Here is a 26178-nt window from a genome sequence, read left to right on the forward strand (position 1 = left end):
ATTCGACAACCCAAGGGACAAGAGGAAGAAGATAAAATGCTTCCTTTGTCAAGGACCACACATGGCGAGAAAATGTCCGAATAAAGTGATGGTTTCGACAAAGAAAGATGAGCCGAAAGAAGAGGCGAAGCCTACTGAGGGAAAGACATCGAAAGTCAATTCGATGTTGCTCATTCCTGAGAAGAGGAATGGTGCAATTGGGTTGATGTTTGTGGACATCAACATTGCGGTCAGAAGCGGAGTGCTCTTATTGATACAGGAGCATTGGACTTGTTCATATCGGAAAAGGCTACAAAGAAGCTTGGTCTGGTGATTAGAAAATTGAATAAGAAGATCAATGTAGCAACTTCTGAGAAAGCCCCAACTGTGGGAGTAGTTCATGATGTGGAACTACAAATCGACGAATGGAAGAGCAAGGAAGAATTCGAGGTAATCCGATTAGATGATTACGATTTTGTGCTTGGCTTAAACTTCCTTGTCAAGATTCAAGCAACTCTGCAACCATGGGCCGATCAAATCCATATTGTTACCGGTCCGTCAACAAAAAGTGTTGTGCCGGTGCATCGGGATGTGAAGGTTGGGACTAAGGTGTTATCGTCAATCCAACTAGTCGAAGATGTTTCGTATGGGAGAAACATTAAATCGGCAAAACGGAATGCTACGAAAGCCCATTCGAAAGTGTTAGTGGCGCAAGGGACCAATATGAAGCCTGCGGGACCGACTGGTGAGCCGACACCTTTGGGAAAGGTGGGTTTGCATCGAGCTTCAAGGGGAAAGGAGCGATGCAAGGACAGTCGAGACGAGTAAATGCTACGAGTAAGGTATATTGCAAACACTCTGATAGCGTTTTGAATTTTGACTTGTTGGCTTGGCAAAGTCGTAGGGGCCCTTTCAAAGTTCATAAGCAAGGAGGCCAAGGAACTGTGGGTGGTACGAAGCCGAGATGTGTGAATCCAGGGGATTCCAGTGGAAATGAGTCAAAATTAGGGCAAGTTAAAGCGGAGACTTCTTGCCAACAGAATGTACCAACGAGTGCAACGGTTCAAGATAAGAGGCGATGGAAGCCAAGGCATAAGTTCCGAAGGAAGGGACAACCCGATCACAAGACAAGTCGGGAAAAAGTCGAGGCAACGAGAAAAGGTGAATCAAGTCAGTGTCATCCAGAAGTCACAACGAGGGCGTTGCGAGAATGGGTGGGGGAGAATGTCACGGGCCAAAGTGCAAAGCCTGTGACTATGGCACAAGAAGCGCCCCATGGAGGTCTATCAATTAGATGGGGAACATTTAGCCCACAAGAACTGGCCCGATTCAGAGAGCTACTGAAGAAGCCTATCAGATTGAAGCCTGGTTGGCCCAATGATGAAGACATTGCAACTTAGGCAATTTTGGTAACTAATCTTAGAAGATAGAAGAGAATCATATCTTGTAAAGATTAGATTAGATTTGATATGGCAAATCTTATAAATCCCTAAAATCAAGGGATATAGTTAATCTCGTCCGTCGATGTACATGTATCTTGACCGTCGGATCTGGGGGAGCTCAACTATAAATAGAGAGCCTCCCCCTTATTTGTAATCATCCATTGTAACTTGAATTCTTAAGAGTAATAGAATTCTTGAACATTTACTCAAATACTTTGTGTACATTCTTTCTTTGGCTTTCTGTTGTTCTCTTGTGGCTTCTTTTGGCACAATCGCTTCCGCTATACAAATTGGTGCCTTGGAGGAGTTCTAAAAGAATCCTCACTTTTGGGAGTTAAGGCTGACTTGGGCGAGTTTGGACGAACGGATCACCTAAGGCCGCACGGATTGCGAGACGAAAGGTCCAGCCCCGTGACACTTACAGCATGTTTGGTTGGGGGGAATAGGAATGCATTCCCCCCAATTCGGTGGGCCCACCACCAAACCAACGTTTGGTTGGCTGTAAAAGGATTACAGCCTAATTCCATTCAGGCCTTATTACAGCTAAAGGCTGTAATAGCCATTCATTGCTCACATACCTGAATAGTTATTCCGTTCGGCTCTCTTTTTCCCATTTTCCAATTTTTGCCCTCCTTCATCTTCTCCTTCATCTGCTGTCAAACTCTCTACACAATTTCTGCCCTCAAACTCTCTTGCCATATTTCAGATATTCTCTTTCATCTTCTCCCACAGTTCTGTAACTTTCTCTCTTTCTGTTCCCATATTTCAGGTAATGGCGTTTTTTCCTTATTTGATTTTTCCTTCTTTTCAACGTTTTTCCTCAGTACTTTTTGATCATGTTCTTCTTCTTTTTTTAATTGATTGTTTGCTTAATGAGCATTTCTATTCCCTCTCCTCTCCGCCGAATGCTGATTTGTTGTTGGGGAATTTCGATTGACTAGTTAGTTGAGGTAAGTCAATATATGGCTGCATCTCCACTTCTTGAACGCTGGATAAGATGTGCTTGAGTGTATAAAGAGTTGGTTTTTTTTCCCACTTCATACGGTTTCAGGTTTCTGAAGAATATAAGTTAGTCCCAGACACGCTTTACCTCACCGTGAGCCTCATTGATCATTTTCTTTCTCACAATTTTATAGAAAAACAAAGGCTCCAGCTACTTGGCGTTGCTTGCATGCTAATTGCCTCGTAAGTTCTTTAGTTTGCTTCTGCTCCTAGTACATAATGGAATAAGTTTCACAAAAATTCAAATATCATTAGCATAATTCTTATCAGCAAAGAACTACGTTTTATAAATCTGTTCTGACGATAGTAACTGTTGGTCATGATGATGTCAACAACATTAATGAATCTTGGATATGCATGCGTAAGAAATGGAGATTTTCTTTTTCTCTTTGGATCTCTGGTAGGTTGAAAAGTTACATATCTGTTGAGGTTCATACATGCACCCAACACTTGAATGAGTTTGCTAACATTTGCATCATTGGTTATTATTATCTCTCGGAGTCTTTCTTTAGGGATTCTGACTGCTTTTCTTTTATGGTTTGAAGAAAGTATGAAGAGATTTGTGCACCAAGAGTGGAAGAATTTTGCTTCATCACTGATAATATCTACACAAGAGAAGAGGTATGATCTTCTTTAGTTGCTTAATCTTGCAAATAGTAGTCATTGACTTGTGCTTTGCCATCATTTTCTGCTTCTTAAACCATATGCTTAATGTAAAGAGCTTTAGTCATTATGCTGCACATTAACAAATAGTTAACACATTCATTTTAGTCGATGCTGGAAAATTCTCATCTTGGTATTCTGAGCGCATCTCAACAGTTTTGTAACTTTAAGGCACTCTTTGATCCAAATAGAAGGTAACATGATGGATCTGAGTTTGCCAAAAGGACATTGTATTTTGTGGAAGGACATAATTAAATAACAATTACTCTGGCATTAAAATCTTACTGCAAAACTAAACAACTTGCAGAGGATTTTTTGTTTGTTAGGAAACCACAAGTATTCCCAAAAGAACTTGCCTTGTGGAAAAGCTAACCACTTGTGAGGTCTATTCCTCATGTAAGTCTAACTCTATAAGGCCTCCTTGTAAATTATGCCTAACTCTCAACACATTTCTTAGTCTCAATAACACTTTTATTCATTCATGTAATTAAAAATAAAAGCCGCTCTGGTCTATGGTTTAGATTGAGACATTTTACGAGGAATTCCTTAAAATTCTAAAAACGGTTCCTTACATGCTGTATATTTGTTACATTCTATGTTGCTTGAACTCTTCATATTTCTTAAAGCATTTGTGTCCGACATCTCATTCAGACATGAATATGGGAATATATATTACCCTCCATATATATGAAATACCTCTGCCGAAAATATATACACATCCGAGTAACATGGCTGCAAGGTTCCTGATTCTAATTGCATGATAGGTGCTGAAAATGGAGAGCAAAGTTCTAAACTTCTTGTATTTTCAGTTGTCAGTTCCAACCACAAAAACATTTCTCAGGTAACTAACACCATCTTTGATATTGTGTTTTCTATGCTTGCATATTGTTTTCATGCTGAAACTATGAACTCAACTGGTTGTGATGATGCCATCATTATTGGTAGCTTTATATTTTTGATCTTGCTGATCGGACAATACTTTGGATCCTTACAGGCGGCAAGCACAGGAATCGGAAATATTAACCATTGATGTGAAGCCAGGGTGGAAGAAAGGAACAAAAATTACTTTCCCAGATAAAGGAAATGAGCAGCCAAATCAGCTTCCAGCAGACCTTGTATTTGTAATTGATGAGAAACCCTATGATCTTTACAAAAGAGATGGAAATGATCTTATTGTCAACAAAAGGGTGTCACTAGCAGAAGCACTAGGGGGCACTACGATAAATCTAACTACTCTTGATGGCGGTGGTGGTGATGACACCATTTTCTAATTAACTTTAGGTATCCTATCGTACAATTTTTGTAAAGATGAGCTAGATGTATGAAAAGAACCATATATACATGGTGGGCAGTTGAAACCTCATCCAGTCAATGCTGTTGTATGTGAACTTAATTGGCTTTTGCAATGAAGAAAACCATGAATGTATGGTAGTGTTGGATCTCAAAGTTAAAATGCTTTGACATGAAGGTAATCTAGTGTTGTAAAATTTTATAACATATGGATTATGACATATAAATTAATAAAATTATTTAACTTTTTGTTAATATATAAATATTATGTTTGGATGTTAAATATAATTCTCAAGTTATTTATTACTTCTAATATTTTATTTTTTTATTGTAGAATAATTAAATTATTAATGATATTTTAGCACATTGAATATGTATTGTAGTTTAAAAATAATAAAGTAGATTATATACTATTTTTATAGTATTATATATTATGATTTTAGTAAATTCATATAATAATAATTTTATTAAGAATTTTATTAAATTATATATTATTTTATTAAATTGTATTTAATAATTATTATGTTTAAATATGGTTAAATTATTTATTATTTTTATTAAATTATTTTTAATAATAATCTTATTAAAATTTAATAACACTAATAATAATCATTTACTTAAAAAAATTCTATTAAGGGTATTCTAGTCATTTTAGTTTTTTTCCTTATGCTATTACAATATCATTTTATTCAACCAAACACAAGAATACTATTACAGCTCTATTACATTCCATTCAACCAAATAATTAAATTACTGATTATAGCTCTATTCCATTACAGCTCTATTCAATTACACTCCTATTCCATTACAATGAAACAAACTTACTTTGTTTGCCCACAAAAATCATCTCCCAGCATAGACCTTCAAAGCCATAACACACCAAAATAGACTCCTACCACTAATATCCCTACCATGTGGCTTTACTGCTGCTTTCCAAAACAATCGCCAGCTGAAACAATACTTTGAAGGGTGTGATCTTTAAGATGGAGAACAGTCATAAAACTTAAAGCTTTCTCCTACTGAACACCTCTTCTCGACCCCTGCTGAACTTCCCAAATCTAGTTTCATAGTTATTGCAAACATCAACTACTACCTATATACAGCAAGGAGGACAGTTAAAACATCCTCCTTCCAAGGTAGGGGATGTTCAACATTTTTATGGTGATTAAAATTTTGCCATTTCATCCATACTAATCCTTACAAGTTTTGAATGTATGGTGAATAGCCAAGTTTCAACTCAAAGAACGCCTTGACCTGCTAATTGCCTTAACAGTTTGCAGGTAAGAAGATAACACCACAAAACTTTAGTGTCATCAAATCTTAATAAGCTTGGAACAATTAACATCCAGAAGTAAAATAATGAAGCACAGAACAATCCTAGAAAAAGCAAAACAGAACATGAGAGTGGAGTGACCATAAAGATACAACACACAACCATCCTATTCCTTTGGCCTACATCAGGGATTCCAAAGCAAATTATCTGTTTCTTCAACTTGACTCGTAGGGTGTCCCATTGAGAGATGCATTTTGAGGTGCAGTGAGATGACTGTCCAGCGATTCCATAAGCCTTAACCCCTTGAGATGTTCATCAACTCTTATCCTCAGAGACACCACAAGAATCAAACATAAATGGGTTGAGAAGAAGAAGAAGAAGATGATGATAACATCCTCAGGGTTGCGTTGGGAAGCAGCAAGAGCAAAAAGGAGATCATCTTATTCTACAATCTACACTTTATGGGCCTAGGCCTCCTAATTATGGTTTTCCATTGAAATTTTTAGAAAATTTTAATTAACCCCTTAAATTTTAAAAATTCTCATTTTAAACTCTTAAATTTTTTTTTTAAATTTTACTAAACTTCAAAAACTTAATTCTCTATAACTTCGAAAGAACTCGAAAAGAAAGCGAACTTTGAAATTTTAAGAGGAGAAGTTCACTTTCTTTTCGAATTTTTCCGAAGTTGCAAAGAATTCTCTTAAATGTTATATTCTCTCAAATTATCGTAATTCCATACTTGGCCAAAATTACACGAAAATTAAAAAAGTTACCACTAAAGTTTTACCTTTATTAAAATGTCCCCCAAATACTAACTTCCTGATTTGGATTTTGGCCTAAAAAAGGGGACAAGTTTCAAAATTATGCATAAACTTTGATTCAATGCTCAATTATATACATGAACTTTGATCGTGGCTCAAATATATGCATGAAACTTTTATTTTGATTCAATTATATACATTTAAAGAAATAAATACATCAGATTATTTTTATATTGAATAAATATAATCATTTTTGTATACAATAAACATAAAATAATGCCATATCAATAATATTTTTAGTTTATGAGAATTTTATATAATTTTCTATATTTTTTTCGAAATTTTTCTGAATTTTTTCTATTCTTTTAATTTTCGATATTTTGAATTTATTCTCCAAAAAATAGAAATTGAGTGACGTGCTCTACTGAGAGCACACTACGCCATCTTTTTAATGCTATTAACGATGGGGATAAAGTGACGCACGGTTGAAAATTTTAAGTACCAAATTGATATAAAAATATTCTTTAAATATCAAAATAGTAATTGAGTGCAACTTTGAGAGGTAAACGATGTATTAACCCAAATCGAAAGCATTTAAAAGATAAAAGTTACTAAAAATAATTTAAATTGAAATTTTTTAAAAATAAAATTTCAAAAGCGACGGTTTCTTACAGAGGAAAATTTTATACGACCCGAAATTGATTCGACAAAAGTTAAAAGCCTTTGTCATTGGTACGAGATGTCAAATCAAATGCATGACTTCATTTCAAAGATTAATATATTGGATCGGCCAGTCATGAGAATATTCTTGGATTATTATACGAAAGTCACAATAGTTTTTAGAGCAATACTGGTGTATGTGATTGATCCTTAGATTTGAGGTCACTATAATTTCTAACATCAAGAGTCATATATTTTGATGCGATCAAATATCTTCTATAACTAGATGTGCTATAAAGGATATTGTTGGATATACCATAAGCTTGGTAGTGGGATGTGAGTGACCAGTAGAAGATTTTCCCCTCCTATATAATGGGAGCAATGTCTACGGCCCCTTGATAGAATTAGACTAAAAATGCATGGTCGTCTCAAATGAGTTGATATAAGATACCATAGTCACTTATATATCTTAGTTTATCTGGTATTCAGAAAAATAAAAAGATTAAACTATACAAGTTTGATTGTTTCATGACTTGTGGTTAATCTTGATATTACAAACAAATGGATAGACTACATATTAATATTATTACGGGAAAATCATGTCGGACCACAACTTCTTGCAACTTGGGTAGTAGTGATATCAGGGGTGTATCTAGGGGGGTTGGCATGGGCCCTAGTCCCCCTAAAATGAATTTCTTTCATTTAGACCCTTTAAAATTTTTAAAATTTTAAACTAGTAAAGCTAAAATTACACTTTAGTCCCCCTAAAAAATTTTCTAGTTTTGCCCCTGAGTGATGCATCGCTAGAAACCACCCATTATTTGTAATATTAGAATTATTTTAATATTACTACCAATGATACAAGATCCTACAAAGTTGCACCATATGGTCAAGCGATTGGAATCAAGAAAAAAAATGAAATTATGTTTAATTTGTCACATAAGTTAGGGTCCAATTAAATTTATGTTTCGAACTTTCTCTATCCCAGATCTATTATCTCGCACATGGATCTATGGTGTGAGACCGTTGTATTTTAAATTCCGTTGTGCCAAAGATGTTTCAATGACTCAACATATGGTTGGTAGGAAATAAATGTGAGAAAATAAATCGGAAAAAGATAATCATTTTCTATTTTAATGCACAAAAATTCCAATTAAAACAATAAATGCAACAATTTAATATTATACCACATTATCATCTGAAAAATTATATAATTTTTAAAAATTTCAAGTGATGACGTGGTACAATTTCAGAATACCACACCATCTAACATTTAAAATTATCAAGTTTAGAGACTAAAAAGGACCTAATTGTCAAGTTCAAGTATCAAAACAGACAAATATATATATACACATATATATAAATACTAAAAAAAGAAACCTAAATATCAAATTTAGTACAAAATCAAATCTTAAATCTTAATCATTGAAAATGGAATAGAATATTGATTATTATACTGTTCAAGATTCTAGAAGCAAGGCAAGGAAAACTCAAGGAAGCCACATAATTAGTTAGCCATTGACTTCCTGTATTAATAATTTATTTAAATAAATAATAATTACTTTCAAATTGGAAAAAAATATTAATTTAAGTAATTAATTATTTATTATATAAAGTAATTATCTACTTAATTTAATAATATTAAAAAATTATTTGGTATATTGCCAATAGAATTATTAGAGGTTGACAAGTGTCCTATAAGGATATAGTAAAATATTAAAGGATAAACTACCAAAATAGTCACTATTTTATTTTTTTTAAAAATTTAAAAAAATTATGTGTAGATTAAAAATATGACTGTTGATAATATATTCTACTAATTGTTTAAAGTAAGTTTATGATAATTTATCAAAATTAATTATTTTAAATACATTTTTATTTAAATTTGGAAAAATAGCTTATTTAAATTTATAAGAATTTTTATGGCCAAATTTTTTTACAAGAATTTATATTAGATTTGTAATCTTGTTTGGTGGCAATTAGTATAATAATATTAAAAATAAATAAATGAACAAAATCATCTAAATATTTGATTTAAAAAAATTAATATTTTTAATTTCAAGAATTTAATTTTTGCGATTAATTTAAAAATTAAAATTCAATTGGTAAGATTTTTATTAATTTTTTTGCCTATTTTAAATACGTGACATTTTAATATTTAAATATTCGATTTAAAAATTAAAGTTTAATTAATAATGTTATCGATTAAACTTTAATTTTTTAAATCAAACAAGTAGATGGATGAAATTTCTAAAATAAAAATCGAGTGGAGAGACTAAGGGTCTGTTTGATTGACGTAATTGATTTTCCGGAAAATCATTTCCAACTTTTCCAGCGTTTGATTGGCGGAAAACATTTTTCATTTGGAGAATGAACTCCAAAACAAGGGAAAATGGGTTACTTTTTAGGGAAAATGTCTTACTCTTTCAATTTCCGTAAGACATTTTCCGTGCTCTCCTCTCTATCGCCTCCTTCATTCCTTCCTTCATTTCCGGTAGAAAATTGCTTCTGTTTATCGATTTTCCAGTAACTTGTTTTTTTAATTATTCAATACTTGTTTTTTTAACACAATTACAAATAATTTATTTGATATTAGTTTTTTCAATTTATAACGATTAATATTGGAGCTTAATAATTGAGTATTATTATAAATAAATCATTGCAATATATGTAAAAACAATTTAAAATATAAAAATTTATTAATACATATTAATATATGCAAAAACAACTTTTCCGGAAAATATTTTCAGAAAATCTGCCAAATAGCAAAAAATATTTTATACAGATTCAATCAAACACCAGAAAATATTTTCCAGTAAATCATTTTACAGAAAAGTAAAATATTTTCCAGAAATCATTTTACGGAAAATATTTTACTGGCAATCAAACAGACCCTAAATTCCATAAGTTAAAAAAGTATAGGGACATAGGGATAGTTAGACTAACTTCTACATTACTTATTTTAATATATAGTTTTAGATTTAATGTTGTGAATTTTAAACTAGATCTGATGTCCGTTTTACGGTTCATATTTGAGGTTTATAGTTATTCTTTCTAATAATATCCTCTTCAAAATTTAAATCTCTCTCCTTAAGAATACAATATACCTTATCATTCAGGGGTGTAGCTAGGGGTTGGTAGGGGGTCCGACCCCTCTAAAATGATTTTTTTTCATTTAAGCCCTTTAAAATTTTTAAAATTTTAAATTAATAACATAAAATTACACTTTAACCCCTTAAAATGATAAAATTTTGATTTAATCCTTTTAAAATGATAAAAATATAATTAAAATGATAAAATTATATTATTACTATCTAAAAATTATAACTTAATTTCAAACCCTAAAATTTTTTTTTCTAACTTCCCTATTTATTGCACTTGACGAGGAATATTGACAATTGTATAGACTAACCCTCTTATTCAAGATTATCAGTGCATTTAGTCAAAAAATTGGATTTGGTCTGTATCTAGAAGCATGGAAAGGAAAACTCTTGGAAGCCACACTAATTATCCCACTCACTCATTCACGTTTCAACTCTCTCTTGCGGCTGACCTTACTTTCTGTTCATTCACTTTGCCTTTTTCTTACTACTGTCTTTTCTAGATATAGTAACTTTGACAAAAATTAATCTGGATTTACTTAAAAAAAAATTTTCCTATTGCCATTTTGCTATTATATTATTATTATTTTATAGACATTTACTGGTTAATTTATAATTATTTTAATGTTATTTGAATATAAACTTCTTTTTTAAATGTGTTTTTAATTTATTAAAAAATATTTATTTTAATTTTTTAGACCGAATAAAACCCGAACTTAAAAAATGAGGTTAGAAATTTTGCCATCAGCCAACTCCCCTCGTGATCACGTATAGATGCCATTGTTTTCCTACTTTTAACATTAATTTGATGTAGGACCAATTTCAATTTCATACTCATTTAATATTCTTCGAAGGGCATGTTATCTAAGATGATCTTGGAATAAAATTTATTATTATAAACAAGAACATTGTTTTGAAGGAAAAAGTAGAGGTTTGTCAATTCCAGAAGAAACACAAGTTGCATCAGCCTTCCATCATCAACAAACGTCAGCTTGCTTTTGTCAGCACTCAGAGGAGTTCCTTCCTTTTCCTAATTCCCATTTCCTTACATTTTCCTTTGATTTGCTTCTAACCTTCCCCTTTTGCTCCTTTATCCTATATATATTTCACTAGGTGTAAGTACTAAGTAAAGCACTAAAAGAAAGAAGAGGTTTAGCCTTCTATTTGTTTTTTGCTTGTAATAGTTATGGGTACTCTTTCTCCTTGGCCTGAAACGCTGTCAAATAGCAAGAAAAGGGTTATACAACAACTGGTTCATGGGCAAGAGTGTGCTACTCAGCTTCAGATTCTTTTCCATAATCCCTCTGAAGAAGGTGGGCGTTTGTCAGCTGAGGAAGTACTTGTGCAGAACATCTTGACATCTTTCAATCACACACTTTCTGCTCTGAGTTGCATCGACTCTTCTGAGGTTTCTCAGAACCAGACAACTTGTAATGATGATTCCCCATGGTGTGAAGATCGGAGATCCGAGGGTTGTAGTGAGAGCAGCAAGAGACCTGGCTCTAAGGATAAGAGGGGCTGTTACAAGAGAAAGTATGATTTGTTCATTCTACATGTTTAACTGGATGTTCATACATGTATAAAATTTGTATTAATAATTAGATGTGACTGGTTCCAGGAGGGATGCTGAGGCATGGACAGTTGTTTCGGCTACAATGGAAGATGGTCAAGCCTGGAGAAAGTATGGGCAAAAGAAGATCCTCAATTCTATACACCCAAGGTAATTCATTCCTTTCATTCAAAAAATGTAGTGTTAGAGGAAATGTGAGTGAATTTCTTAATCATTTTGAGCTTGTTATGATAAGTACAGGAGTTACTTCAGGTGCACTCGCAAGTATGAACAAGGTTGTAGAGCCATGAAACAAGTCCAAAGAATGGAAGATGATCCCCAAATGTATGAGATCACTTATATTGGCACCCACACCTGTACGGATTTATTCAGGGCTCCCCAAATCATCCCAGACTCTGAATCTTGGGAATCTCAAATGGGATCCCATTCCCAAATCCCAACCAAGCATCATCATTTGAACCCAGCTGCATTTCCATCCGTAAAGCAGGAGGCCAAGGAAGCAGCAGCAAGTGATGTTACAGACATGGATTGCATGGTGTGGAAAGAGATAATGGGTGGTGGTGGTGGTGGTTTTGAATACTCATCGGAGCATGGGATGGGGTGTGATTATGGGGATTGTCGAGCTTTCCAATATGAGTTTCTGAAGCCTGCAGAGATTGAACATGATTATCATTTTGATGAAAGTGAGTGTCTGATAGTGTAGCTTCTTGTCAACTCAAGGACTCTGCCCACCGCAATGTTTTCGTATTCCATTTTAAACAGTAGCTAGATTTTATACCCGGCTATGCCGGTGATTTCAAGAATTAATAATAAATAATGACATTCCATTAATAAGACTAGGTTTATTAATTAATTAATAATAATAATAAATTACACTCGAGGCCAGTAAGTTCGATGTCAGTAAGTTATTATTAACTTTATCAAGTTACAAAATAATTTTTAAGCCAAGCAATGATTCTTAGTACTCATTGATGAGTAAAAGTACATACCGTAGATCCAAATTGATTTGACAATCAATGTTAAAGGTTGGAGAAAAAAAACTATTTTGATTTGAGTCACAGATTCTTGATACTCAAAACAGTTTCATTTAAAAAAACATTAAAGTGTAAAAGAGAAGGAGAAATAGAGTTTCCGATTGGTGCAGACTATGCAAACAAAGAAAGTCATATAGCAACAATTTTAACAGCCTAATGACTTAAATAAAAACTTTTGAATAATTCAGTAACCATTTTGTAACTTTTTGGAGTTGAGTGACTAAAACATAAACTTATTAATAGTTTAGTAATATTGGGTGTAATTTACCCAAAGAAAAAACAATGTTTTCGAATTTTAAAGGTTTAATAGAACAAAAGGCTCTTGAAGAATTTTTAAAAAAAATTAAGTTCCTCCCAACTTTTTGTACCAAATTGAGCCTTAAACTAACAAAATTGACCAAAACACCCATTGATGGTTTAACAGCTAGTTTCTAATAAGATTGTTGACATGACTATTAACGGCTACTGAGTAAGGCAATGGATATTAACATGACAATCCACGTTAGCACTAAAGGCGATCATGGGCCGGGAGGCCCGGCCTGGCTCGACAGCCCGCCCGAAATATGGGAGGGTTCAGGTAAAAATATAGGCCCAAAATATGGGTTTGGGCAAAAAAATGAGGCCCATTTAGAAAACGGGTTGGGCCTTGGGCACCACTTTTTTGGCCCGATCTGGACAAAATTTTAGGCCCATATTCCGGGCCCAAGCCTAGGATGCGGGCCAAAAATTTTTCTGGGCCCGGCCCGGCCCATGATCACCTCTAGTTAGCTCCAATTGCCAACATGGCAGTGCCACATTAGCAAAAATTAAATTTCCAAAATTAAAATAAGAATTATTTTAAAAATTGGGAAAACCATACATATGGTCACTCAACTATGCCAGTGTTCCTTTTTTGGTCACCCAACTTTAAAATTTTTCAATTTAGGCATTAACATTTGAATTCATTCTTGTTTTGGTCACTAGTAGTTAAATTGATAACGAAAAGTTTTTTTTCTAATTGATATAATAAAACATTTAGTCCTCAATACTTACATATTCTATCAATTTGATACTAATTCTAAATAATTTAATAAATTTAACTCTTCATCTTTACAAATTCTATCAATTTGATCCCCAAACTTTTTAACAAAAGCTTTTAGCTTTTAAAACAAAGGCATTCCAGAACTATTAATGGTTTTATTTATGGTTGAAATTATTTTTTTACAAATATTAAATTATTTATATAATTTTATTATATATTATATTTTTAAATTTTAAATTTTCTATTATTTTTAATGGTATTTAGTTAATTTCTAACACTAACTTCTTAAAAATATAAACAAAAAGGGTTATATATCGAATTGGATAATTTCAACCATAAATAAAACAATTAATAGATGTGGGATGCATTTGTTTTAAAACCTGAAAGCCTTTGTTAGGAAGTATGAGGATCAAATTGATAGAATTTGTAAATGTGAAGAGTTAAATTTATTAAATTATTTAGAATTAGCATCAAATTGATAGAATATGCAAGTATTGAGGACTAAATGTTTCATTATACCAATTAGAAAAAGGTTTTTTGTTATCAATTTAACTGTTGGTGACTAAAATATGAACGAATTCAAATGTTAGTACCTAAATTTTTAAAATTGAATGACCAAAACAGGAACGCGGACTTAGTTGGGTGACCATTTGTATAATTTTCAAATGTTATGCCAGAAATTTTTTAAAAGATTGATTTAATCAATTTTATAAGTATAAGGGTTCAATTAAGTGAAAAAAATTGAAAGAGGTTTTAATTTTTTTTTTAATTTTTCTAAAGCCTTTCATACTATTAAATTTAATCCAATTTAATTTGTTCCATTTTTATTTTCGTTAATGTTATTATTTTTAACTCCTTAGGAGGTTGAGTTATTTTTTATTTTCTTTTATTATAAACTGTGGTTTGGGATTTAGTTTTTATTTAATTGTTAGATGCATTTCATTCAGTATAGTTTATAAAATTTATATTATTATTTGTTAAAATTTAATTTAATTTAATTGTTTTATTAAAAAGATTTACGTTTTAATTCCATTGCTATCTTATATAAGTTAAATTAGGATATAAATTGTAAATCACCTGAATAAAATGTGTTTTAAAAGGAAAATTGATTTTGATAAGAACCGAACCACTTCGATAGTTAATGTAATCTCCCAAAATCGTCTAGGCCGGGTTGGGGAGGTTACAGTATCGATATCCCTGCCTGGTATCAATACCAATTTGAGCTTCGATATTTCAAAAAAATTGAACAAAAATCAAAAGTATCGATACATTTCATAAAGTATCGATACCTTATCCTTGTATTGATACTATTTTAAGGTTCGATGTTTTGGAAAATAAAGAAAAAATTGCCCGAGTATCGATACCTTCCCTAAGGTACCGATACCTCATAGCAAGCATTGATACATTCCCTATTGTATCGATACTATAGGCTTAAACGGTCACTAAATTTAGGCATTAAATGCCCAGAGTATCGATACCCTTTCAAATGTATCAATACATTTTGTTGCAAGAGTCCTTAATGCTATGGTTTTTACACCTCCAACGGCTCAATTCATTTTCTCAACAACCTCAACGGTTGGAAATCAATGAGAGACCATAAATATCAGCTTCTAAAGCTTCTACAACAACATAAGAGATTACAAGAGATCAAGAGCTATCAAGAAACATCAAGAAATTCTTTACCAACCCTTTTTGCTTAAATTCTTCATCTTTCTCTTGTAAATACTTGTGAGCATTCATTGTATTTTCTTAGCTCAAGTGTTTTTATTGGGTATGTACTTCATTTGTAAACATTCTAATCTTATAAGGATTGTTTCTTTGTTTCCTTATTTGTTTGCTCTTTTGATAGAGTTTGTGTCTTAAGATTTGGGTAGAAATTTTAAGGGAGTTGTAAAGTTAAACCTTGTCCTCAAAGGTTTATCAAATTAGTGAATTAGAGAAAATCCTTAACGGTGAAAAGCTAAGGTAGTAGAGTAGGCAACTGGAATTGAACCTCTCGAAAACCATTGTGTTCATTGTCTCATTTTCTTATCTTTGCTTCCACAAAATTTTTAAAGGTCAATTCACCCCCTCTTGGCTATTTCAGTTAATCGATTAAGCTAACACGGACCGATAGTTGAACCAATTAGGCCATCAGTTCGCCAGTTCGACTGATCCGTCTAGTTCAATTAAATAAAATATTAAAAAATATTTAAATATTTAAAAAATCGATTCAATCGTCAATTTAACAGTTTTCTCTAAACCGATATCCTTGTAGATTTCGGTCTAATTGGTCCAACTAACTGATTCGGTCCAGTTCATCTTTTTTTATGGTTTTTTTTGTATTTTTTTTATAATTTTGTATCAATTTTAATACTTTTTATACTAGAATTTTAATACGGTTTTATAAAATTTTAAATATGTTTTATTAATTTTATAAAAAAATTATAATTTCTTAGATTTATTATAATTTTTATAAGTTAATATCAATTTTCATATTTTTAATATTTAATATTTTTATTTTTTAATAATTTTTTTGATTTTTCATAAATTTTATGATTTTTATAACATTTTTAATCATTTTTATAGGAAAAGTATTAGATTAAACCAAAAAGTTAATGTGTGCCACCATTTAATTCATCCATCAATTTATTTTAACGGTCAATGTGGTCAATGATGAAAACTATTAATAGAGGGGCTTAATTGGGTGCGAATTTAATACATGGATTTAATTTTTCTTTCTTATATTTTCTTAAGAGCTTTTTTAACATATGAGCAGTAAAAAAAATATATTTATATAAAATTATCTTAAGGCCAAGTGAGGCTTTGATTGAAATGGTTAAGTTAAAATTTTAAGTATTATATGTTCTAAGTTCAAATCCTATTGCAGTATTATTTTTGGTTAAAATGTGTCTAAGTCATTGTACTTTTCAAAATTTGAGAATTTAGTCCCTATATTTGTAAATCTAGAAATTTAGTCCCTCTACTTTTTTATATTTCAAAGTTCAGGTTCAACTATTAACACTATTAATTTTTTTTCTTAAATTGATTGTTGTGACGTTTTAAAATTAAAAAAATACTTATTTGGCAGCCATGTAATTAAAAAAAAAGTTGTAATTAACCTGAATTTAACAAAAAAAATTAACAGTATTAACAATTAGACCTAAAATTTAAAATTTGAAAAGCAGAAGGATTAAATTACTGAAAATACCTTATGTTTTTGAAAAGTACAGGAACTATAAGCACATTTTAACCTATTATTTAATTAAAAATATGAAAAGACAAAAATACCTTCATATTAGAATTTAAAGATTGAGCTTTTGAAAATTTCACAACTGAGTTAAGACCTGGTTGAGGATAACATCAAATTAGTCAAATATTTAAATAATAGTATAGACTAGATTTATGGCATGATCACAATGTGAGTGAAAAAAATTTATGTTACAAACATATTTATTAAAAAGTTACATAAAAATTAATTTATGTTTTGGTTATAATAGTAAAGGCAATTGTTCATCGTGCTTGGTGTTTTGAGTTCAATTCATCTTATGATAAAATTTTTATTGATTTATTATATAAAAAGACACTTATAAAAATATAACTTAATGTTGACACCATTTTTTGATAAAACGGGGTCGACTTGGATTTTGAAAATGAAAACAAAAATAGGAGTCACCACTAATCCTTTTTGATGAGGTGTGATCGGGTCACCTTAGAAAATTGTTGTTTTTAATAAACGATTTGATTTTATCAAAACAACGATTTTGGTCTACGGAATTTAAAAAACGGGTTCGAGAGTCGGTTACGTACGAGGAAGGATTAGCACCCTCATAACGCCCAAAATTGGTACCTAGTTGATTATTTAATGTCTTGGTGTCAAAAATTAAGAACTCGAAAAGAATTTAAAAATACGATCCCTCTTTATATTGCGTTATTTCAAAATTACTCGAATAAATCAAAATGGGAAATGCCTCCTTATCTCGAACTAACAAGATGTCACATCCAGTAAGTTAGGACACGAGAGTAAGCTTGCCTTTTATTTTTTTTATTTAAACTTCATTTATTTCAATTTTAAAAGGATATTCAGTTATTTAGGTTCAACGCGAGAAAAATCGAAACCCAGTAAGTTAGGGCACGACTTCTCGAATTTCTAAATACGAAATATTACCTTTATTTTTTTTTGAAAAAGCCTCGTCTCGAGAAAACAACGTGTCATATCCAATGCGTTAGGATACAACGTATTGAATTCCCGGTAATGAGCTTTTTATTTATGTTTTTTTTTATTAAAGAGCATTCTCGATTATTTAGATTCAACGAAGAAAATTGGAACCCAACACGTTAGGGCTCAATCCTCTCGAAGATCCCAAGTATCGAGTATTGCCTTTATTTCCAAAATTTTCTTTTTTGACGAATCCGAGTAAAAATGGATGTAACGTAATTACAATGATGATAATGTAAATAAAATAATACAAACTAGGGCTATAAAATAAAATAAATAAAAAGATAAACTAATATATTACACCATAACAACAATAAAATTAAAGCATTCATTCCAAATAATGTGAATACAAATAAAGAAATAGACGAAGAAAATGAATAAGATTAGGTAAATGTAAAAAGATACATAAATATGTATACGTTTAAAATTATTATATATAAAAATGTATATATATATTATAAAAGGTGTACAAAAGTATGTTTTTATATACATGTATTTATAAAAATAAGCATGCGTATATAGATATCTATAAATGTGCAAATATATGTATATAAAAATTATAGAATATAAAAAAATATATGTATGTATATATTCATGAAAATAAAAATATGTATATATATAGATATAGATATGTATGTAAAATATAAAATATATATATATGAATATGTATGTATATATATATAAGTTTTTTAAAAACAATATGTGTACACATATATTATGAAAATGTATATATAACTAGATTTGAAATAAAAATGGTATGAATGAATAAATAATTATAATAATAATGAGGTAAGTAATAACAATAAATAAAATAATAGTAATAATATTTAAAAATAATAATAGTAAAAATAATGATAATGTTAAAATTAATTAATTAATAGAAAAAATAATAAAACAAGATTAATTTGAACTTAAAACAGAACTTCGGGGGCAAATCCGCAAACAAATAAAGGGAAAGGACTCCTCTGAACGCGCGTATAATGTGAAGGGACTAAAAGGGTAATTTTCCCTTCTCCTCTAAAACGACGTCGTTCGAATAGGGACCGAATTGAAATCGGTAATAAAATAAAGGGGCAAACTTAAGAATGTAAAAAAAATCTGATTGAAAAACATTAAAATGCGGAGGGGCTAGATGCGGAATTTGTCCCTCCTCACAAAACACGCGGATCCTCAGGACCATCGGGTCGGGTCACGGGCCAAACACCCAAACGGCACCGTTTTGGCCACTAATGCCAAGGCTCAAAACGGCGCCGTATTATACCCATATAAATACAAACATTTCCCTTCACTTTAAAAAAAAAACACAGAAAACAGAGAGTCAAACTTTCTCAAAAATTCCTCTCATCCGGCCAGGGTCCGGCCGTCTCCGATTATCAGGCCGCCGTCCGTCGACCACCGTACACGGTGGTCGGTGGCACAAAATCGGACCTTTTTGGTCCCTTTTGAAGCCGCTTGCCTCTAGGACACGGATTCGAGGCTGAATCCCGTGAGAAATGAGCCCGTACTCGAGAAAAACGAAAAGAGACCGTTCGTCTCCCCTCCCTCTGGCACGGCGCAGGTAAGACTTTCCCTTTTTATTTTCGTTATTTTATTAATAGTTTAAAAAAAGCCGATTAAAAAGAAGAAGAAACAGAATGCTAAAATAGAATGAAAATCGAAAAAAAAGAACCTATACAAACTGTTTTTCTATTATTCTTCTTTCAAAAATTTTCCTTCCCCCCCCTTTTATTTTCGTTTACAAATCGGCTTTATAGCCGAAAGAAAAATCAAAACTAAATTTTGCTAATCTAGTCTTTGTCTGCTTCTGCTTCTCTTGTTGCGTGTTTGTAGGTCCTGGTAGAGCAGGTGGCGGCAGAAGGCTGAGGTGACAAGGGCGGTGGCAGCAGGTCAAGGGTGCGGCGCTAGTCTGACTATTTGGGTTTCGGGTTTGGGCCTAATTTGGGGTATTAGGCCTGTTTTTTTAAATGGACTAGGTTTTAGTTTGGGCTGAATTGGGTAGCTGGGTTTGTTGGGCCTATTGGGCCCGGACATAAAATTCGGCTGTACACTTAATTTGTATATGAGAAAGTATTTTAGTAATTTTATAACTAAATTCCCGCTCTAATAGTCGGATTATTGCCAATGTAATCATTAAAAGCTAATTTTTCAGGAATTTTAGACTAAACTTCTGATAAACTTTGATTTTTGGCTAACCCAACACTAACCCTCCGATACATTTTTGGAAGTATCATTGATCCCATTGATAATGAGTAGGACCAAATAATTCAATGGGGTAGTTGTTGAAGCATGCCACATTGTTCCAGCAACAACAAAAGTTGCAAAAAAAAAACAACAGCTATACTACTAAAAAGGACGGTTTCAATATTTCCCATACGTAATTCTTTTTATAAGCGTTGGGGTGGGCGGACACTAAGATGGAATAAACTCGCTAATATGTCTAATGTCCCTGCTCCAATATGATGAGAAGTCCAATTGATTTATCGTGGGTGAAAACAACAACGAAAATACTGAAATAACATTAAATTATTAGAAAGAGATACAAATGATATGATATATCAATCTCATACCCTCCTTTCTCTAAGAAAATTTTTTCTTTTTCATGCACAAATTATTAAGGAAGTAGTGAAGTAAATGTTTTGTTTCCATAATACATACCCATTAGAGTAGAAAAAGTTACAAGAAAGAAAGGAAAGTTATTTGATAAACTTGAGATCAGTGGGTAATCTAAGCCTGTGCGAGGTATGTTGTGAATGAAAGAGATAGAGCCGGCGACCCCCAATTAGTCTCCATTAATCATGAATAACGTTTCTAAGCTTTAGCAAATATTTCAACTAATGTTTCTTGTCCCCTGATCCTGGGGCCTCCCATTTGTCTTCTGCACATGGAAAAATAAAATCCATGCTATTGCTGCTGCTGCTTCCTGAATTAAACATTACATCAGCCATATCCGCCACTACAGAATACTCAACATCCCTTCCATACCGACTGCCTGTAGCTGGGCCTCCTCCTGATGATGAACCTGCACCGCCGCTACCTCTTCCACCTGAACCCGAACCAAGGCTAAATTCCATTGAAAGCCAGCTTCCAGAAGGAACTATTGATGATGAAGTAGTAGAAGAAGAAGTTGGAGGTAGTGCAGGCTGAGACACCATAGCTTGAGTCATAACCATCTGATCATGTAATAGCGGGGGTGGCTGCGGAATTGAGGGCGCGGTGGAGGACATGGTGCACGTGTGCTGACCAATGTAGGTTACTTCAAATGTGTAAAAATCATTGTCTAGACGTTGCACTTGCTTCTTTGCAGGGCAGTTGTACATTTTTTGGTGTGTACACCTGTAGTATGCCCTGAAAATCAACCCCACATGTTTTTAATTTTCCCACTCCCTTTTTTTACTTTTTTTTCTCTTATATATATACTATCACACCTAAATATATTTGGTAAGAAGTGAATATATATTAGAAATGTGCGGATTGAGTATTAGTTAAATTGATATGAGTATCGTTGTTAATGTAAGACGATGTGAGTTTGAATACGCTGAAGTGCATTACTCTCCTATTTATGAGTTGGGGAGGAGCTATGGGTAGTTCTAAGCATTGCGTCAAAAAGATCAAATATGATCAGAACCTATAATGAGATTGTTCGATATATATTAGAAATTTTATCACACGTGTATGTGTGCGGAAACTACGTATTTAGAACATAGGTGTGATACATATGCAATATGTATGAAATCAAAATAAAAAATAGCTTAACTTGTGAGTAAAAGAAAATTAATATAGGTAAATATATCGTATTAAGAATATTAAATATACTTTAATTGTCGTCAAAAGTTATCAAGCTAGCAGTGAAAAGAAAATTCAATATTAAAATTCTATTTTTTAAACATTAAATATCACGTTGACTTGTGACACCAATACAATTTTTTAAAATTCATTTAAGAACTATTGTTGATGTAGTGGTAAAAATTTATTTATAAATCTATTAAATATGGGTTCAATCATTAGATAAATTAATTTTAATTTTTTTATTTAAAAATTATTAATCATTTTCTAACCGAGTTGATATTCAATTAACCCGTAATATCAACTAATGAAACCTAACTATATAGGTGCATGACCATTAATGACTATCATCATCAATTCATCACTCACTTAAACGTGGATCACTATGAACCCAAGTTAATATATCAGATGTCAACCCAGCAATATATATCACTGTATAACGTTGAACTCTTGTATACTAAGATGGGATTGTTTTAGCAGAACATGAACATTCATACATAAGTGTGTGTTTAACGATATTAAAGCAGTCTCCTTAAGAAAAACGATATTAAAGAAGTCAACTTTTTATATTTATTTGTAGGGAAGAAAGCAGTCATTTCTTAATTCTATGGAGTATAGAACGAGACCAAGTCGAATTCTGAGCGACCCTTTTATACTTTATCAAAGTTTTGAATATGAATGTAAACATGCATGCATATATTATATATTGCAGTAATAAAGATGATTCCTTTTTGAAGTATATAGTTGAGACTTACGTTGTGAATATCTGATTTTCGAAGAACTTAGAAAAATCTAATGGTTGTGAACGGGAAAGGAAGATTTGATTACCTGGGGTACTTTGAACCCAGAATTTCTTTCTGTCCATACTTTCTCCAAGTGTAGTTGTCATCGGGTGGAAGGTCGGTATTTCCCATCTGAGGAGCAGCTACTCTCGTTTTGCATTTCTCTTCATCATCCTTCCTACTTGAAATGTACATATATAATCAATATCCAGTACTAGTACATTGAAAAACTGGCTCCAGTATATACATAATTTAATCAGTGGAAACGGTTTTTTTCTTTTTCTAATTTACCTTCTATGGGAACGTTGAGATGAGGAAGAAGAAGCAGCTTTACCAGAATCTGATACATCCATAGCCTGGATTTCTCCCCCCATGCTAATGCTGGGTCTACAAGATTGAATCATGTCCATTGCTTGTGTAATAACACCATACTTTAACCATTCCTGCAAACTGGGATCAGTCTGCATGTGGTGTGCAGATGAATCCTGAGGTGGGTGGAGTAAGTGATGGGTAAACAAAGAGGGGTCTTGATGATGATGGGCATTATTGTTTAACCTTTGCTTGGCAGTAGCAAAGATATTTATGATATCATCACAAGACTTGGAAAGGATTTCAGGCTGTAGCTGGTTACCCAAATTCCCGATGCTTTCTTCAAGCTCTTTAGCTAACTTACACCCATCAAGGATTAGAGACAAGGTGGTGTGTTGTTGTTGTTGTTGGTCCATGGTGTGTTTTGGCGTTGCTTTGGGATTGGATTTCAACATATATAGAATTAAATTTAAACTTGTAAAATGGGATTTAAAATGTTGTCTGGTTTTCGGTGTGTTTCTAAGCTGCTGCTAATTTTTCAAAGTATTTACGTGCCTTTCTACACGGTATATTTTTTAAAAAATTAAATTAGAGTTTGAAAAGATGACCAAGTCCAGCTCTGCTGAGATTTGCCCTTTCAACCATCTCGGCCTATTGGCATTGGGAGAGTCTTCATCTAGACCTTTGCCTCATTGAAACGACCTTTGCGACCCTTAAGATTGAGGAATTTTCTGCGCCTTTGACCATTAATTGGATTCTGAGTTTGAATTGGAAATTATAGAAATTTTCTTCTTCTGGATTTAAGAAACCAACAAATTTTTTCAGTAATTTCCTCTTTTTTATTCTTTACTTTTACAATTTATGGTCTATGAGGGGTTGAACCCCTTACCCCTACGTCATGGGTGTTGACCCATTCGGTCCGCCACCCGCAGCTTCGTGGAGAACACAAATGATTCATGATACATACTCATTGTTGTCAACAACACCATGCCTAGACCTAAAGATCTACTCGAAAAGTAGGAGTATTCGAATAAAAATATAGGTGTAAAAAATAGATTTGGATAAAAATAAGTCTCGTTTTCTGAACGGATCAGTGTCAAGTAAGATCTTTTGGTTCGGGTTCGAACCAAATGCGCCTAATTTTTCCCCCTGTTATTTACTATTATTTTACTATTATATTGTTATTATTTTATTGTTATTGTCTAGATATTGTATAAGTCTTATTTTATTATTAATTTTACTACTATTTTAAAGACGTTTAATTGCTAAGTTGCAACTATCTTAGTGTTATTTAAGTGTAATGAATTTTTTTAATATATTTTCAATTTGACGAGAAACATTTATTTTAATGGTTTTAGTGTATTTGATTTATATTTTTTAAATTTGTTTTTATATAAAATAATTATTAATACGGGCAGGCTAGACTGAGCTTAGGTTTAGCATTTTTTATTTAGATTGAACTTAAACAAAATTTTAGATCCATTTTTCTTAAAATTTTATATTCAACCGACCCGACCCATGTCTAACTAGAGATAAAAAGGAAATGATAATAAAATATGAATGCATGCATTTTTTACTAAAAATAAGATTGAAGAGTGGTTTTGTTTGATATATAAAGGAATTTTCTACGAGCATTCCCAAAAATAAAGTCCTAAGAATAGAAAGAGAGAGACAATGATGGTAAAAAGGTTGAAGGGAGGGATTTGGACAGTGGTAAGTATGGGTTGGATTGAAAGATGGGGCACATTACATGGACCAAATCAGTTCATATCCCCATTTTCTTAGCTGTTTCCTTCCTTCCCTCATAGTGTGAGGACTAAATAAAGATTTTACACCTTGGTTTGAGCTTTAAACAAAAAAAGGGGGGAAAAAAGCAGCTCATGCAAGTCAATGTTTTGAATCCTTCATTTCCTTTGTTCATTCTTTACAATTTACTCCTATTCACATTGTAAAACTTTATAATACCCCCCCGCCCCTCTCTCTCTACTATAGCAATTGGTTGATGTGATAGAAGTGGAGAGGAAAAAATAGGCTTTATTAACAAATTAATCCCTAGATTATCAATATTATCTTATTTTACCCAAAAAAGGTATGGTGTCCAATAGGACCATGCCGCATGTCATATTCTTATTGGCTAGTAATGTTTTTGGAGTAAGCTAGGAAAATTGAGGTATAGTTCAAGGACCAATTGATAAATAAAGCCGAAAAAATATTCTTCTAAAGTGATTGATTTTGCCATTATAAGTTATTTAGTTAAGGAAAGAAGTATCCAACCCAACATTTGGCAAGAGGTGGGAGGAGAAAGAGCAAGAATGGGTGAGTGAAACAAGATTCACATTCAAGACTAGACATGAATCAGAACAGCAGGTAGAGTTTAGAAATTTCTATATTTTGTGGACGTCGTAGGTGAACAAATCATACATGTTTAATTTGGTCAATAAATTGGACTCTCATCTAAAAGTCCCAAAAGGACAGGTTCTGTTTTGACCAAGTAAACCCTTTTGCCCCATTCAGGGAACTGCATGATTAGGTACATAGATTTTCATGATAAAACTATGGGGAGTAAATATAGTTTGCAATGCAAGACATCATTAAACTCAAGTGCTATCAATGTACAGTTTGTTGTTGGGACTATATACATATATATGTTGGTCATTAGCAAAATTGGGTCAAAATTCCCAACCTTATTACCTGAGGCTGAGAAGATATGGAAAACCCATATTTCAAATCAAAGAGCTAATTTCCGAAGAGCTCTTATCAAATTTTCATTATTCTTAATTAAAAAAACAACTAAAGAAAATGAAGCTGAAGATTTATTATTAAAACCCAATTTTGGTAGCTTTAACACAAGCAATGGTCATTAGCAATGGTCAAAGTCATGCATTGTTGCAAATTTCCAAATTACCAGGACTTTTGGCTTTGGGTGCAAATTTGAAACAATTAAGGGGACCTACCTGTCCCCCACACTTTTAATTTAATCAATTTTATTGTATTTTTTTTAGAGAGCTACATTTTGTACCTTTTAATTTTATATAGGTTGGAGATAATTTATATACATTTTTATTTTGTTAATAAATTTTAATTTAATTAATTGTGTTTTAATCTTTTGGAAGTTGCATTTTTAGCTTTAATTCTCAAGGTGGTTACAATAACTCTTTTTCTTATAAACATTTTCCATTCTAAGTTTAATCCAATTTTTTTCATCATCTAAAATTCCTTTTTTTTCTTTTCTTAATATGATTTTCCGAAAATATTCAAATGATGTTAAGAAATATGGAATAATTAAGATGTGCGTGAGGAAGTGTCCACT

General features: G+C 32.2%; 3 protein-coding genes across 3 annotated transcripts; 2 read left to right on the top strand and 1 right to left on the bottom strand.

Moving 5' to 3' along the window:
* The first annotated feature begins 2047 nt into the window (after nt 1–2047).
* On the top strand, nt 2048–4528 carry LOC121216219 (dnaJ homolog subfamily B member 1). The gene is made up of 5 exons (XM_041091618.1): nt 2048–2190; nt 2558–2606; nt 2969–3044; nt 3851–3927; nt 4081–4528. Exons 2-5 carry the CDS (start codon nt 2593–2595, stop codon nt 4355–4357), a joined length of 444 nt encoding a protein of 147 aa, XP_040947552.1. The 5' UTR covers nt 2048–2190; nt 2558–2592; the 3' UTR covers nt 4358–4528.
* A 6791-nt stretch (nt 4529–11319) lies between these two features.
* On the top strand, nt 11320–12471 carry LOC107931553 (probable WRKY transcription factor 70). Its single transcript, NM_001327331.1, has 3 exons — nt 11320–11704; nt 11790–11891; nt 11982–12471. Exons 1-3 carry the CDS (start codon nt 11358–11360, stop codon nt 12442–12444), a joined length of 912 nt encoding a protein of 303 aa, NP_001314260.1. The 5' UTR covers nt 11320–11357; the 3' UTR covers nt 12445–12471.
* Nucleotides 12472–20823: 8352 nt separating this feature from the next.
* LOC107931575 (WRKY transcription factor 55-like) lies at nt 20824–23304 on the bottom strand. The gene is made up of 3 exons (NM_001327332.1): nt 22851–23304; nt 22606–22740; nt 20824–21339 (listed from the first exon to the last, which is right to left on the bottom strand). The coding sequence occupies exons 1-3, from the start codon at nt 23282–23284 to the stop codon at nt 20826–20828; spliced, it is 1083 nt and encodes a 360-aa protein (NP_001314261.1). The 5' UTR covers nt 23285–23304; the 3' UTR covers nt 20824–20825.
* Between the last annotated feature and the right edge of the window lie 2874 nt (nt 23305–26178).

The sequence above is a fragment of the Gossypium hirsutum genome, chromosome D04 (assembly GCF_007990345.1).
Source record: "Gossypium hirsutum isolate 1008001.06 chromosome D04, Gossypium_hirsutum_v2.1, whole genome shotgun sequence".
In the NCBI taxonomy this organism is placed as follows: Eukaryota; Viridiplantae; Streptophyta; class Magnoliopsida; order Malvales; family Malvaceae; genus Gossypium; species Gossypium hirsutum.

What these genes read in the sequence shown, in the direction of transcription:
- LOC107931575 (NM_001327332.1), bottom strand. Translation starts at nt 23,284, where the DNA reads ATGGACCAACAACAACAACAACACACCACCTTGTCTCTAATCCTTGAT. An exon ending in TCTCAACGTTCCCATAGAAG is followed by an intron (nt 22,741 to 22,850) that starts GTAAATTAGAAA and finishes GTACATTTCAAG; the next exon opens with TAGGAAGGATGATGAAGAGA. An exon ending in CTGGGTTCAAAGTACCCCAG is followed by an intron (nt 21,340 to 22,605) that starts GTAATCAAATCT and finishes GTTGATTTTCAG; the next exon opens with GGCATACTACAGGTGTACAC.
- LOC121216219 (XM_041091618.1), top strand. An exon ending in ATATCTACACAAGAGAAGAG is followed by an intron (nt 3,045 to 3,850) that starts GTATGATCTTCT and finishes ATTGCATGATAG; the next exon opens with GTGCTGAAAATGGAGAGCAA. An exon ending in ACCACAAAAACATTTCTCAG is followed by an intron (nt 3,928 to 4,080) that starts GTAACTAACACC and finishes GGATCCTTACAG; the next exon opens with GCGGCAAGCACAGGAATCGG.
- LOC107931553 (NM_001327331.1), top strand. Translation starts at nt 11,358, where the DNA reads ATGGGTACTCTTTCTCCTTGGCCTGAAACGCTGTCAAATAGCAAGAAA. An exon ending in AGGGGCTGTTACAAGAGAAA is followed by an intron (nt 11,705 to 11,789) that starts GTATGATTTGTT and finishes GACTGGTTCCAG; the next exon opens with GAGGGATGCTGAGGCATGGA. An exon ending in CTCAATTCTATACACCCAAG is followed by an intron (nt 11,892 to 11,981) that starts GTAATTCATTCC and finishes TGATAAGTACAG; the next exon opens with GAGTTACTTCAGGTGCACTC.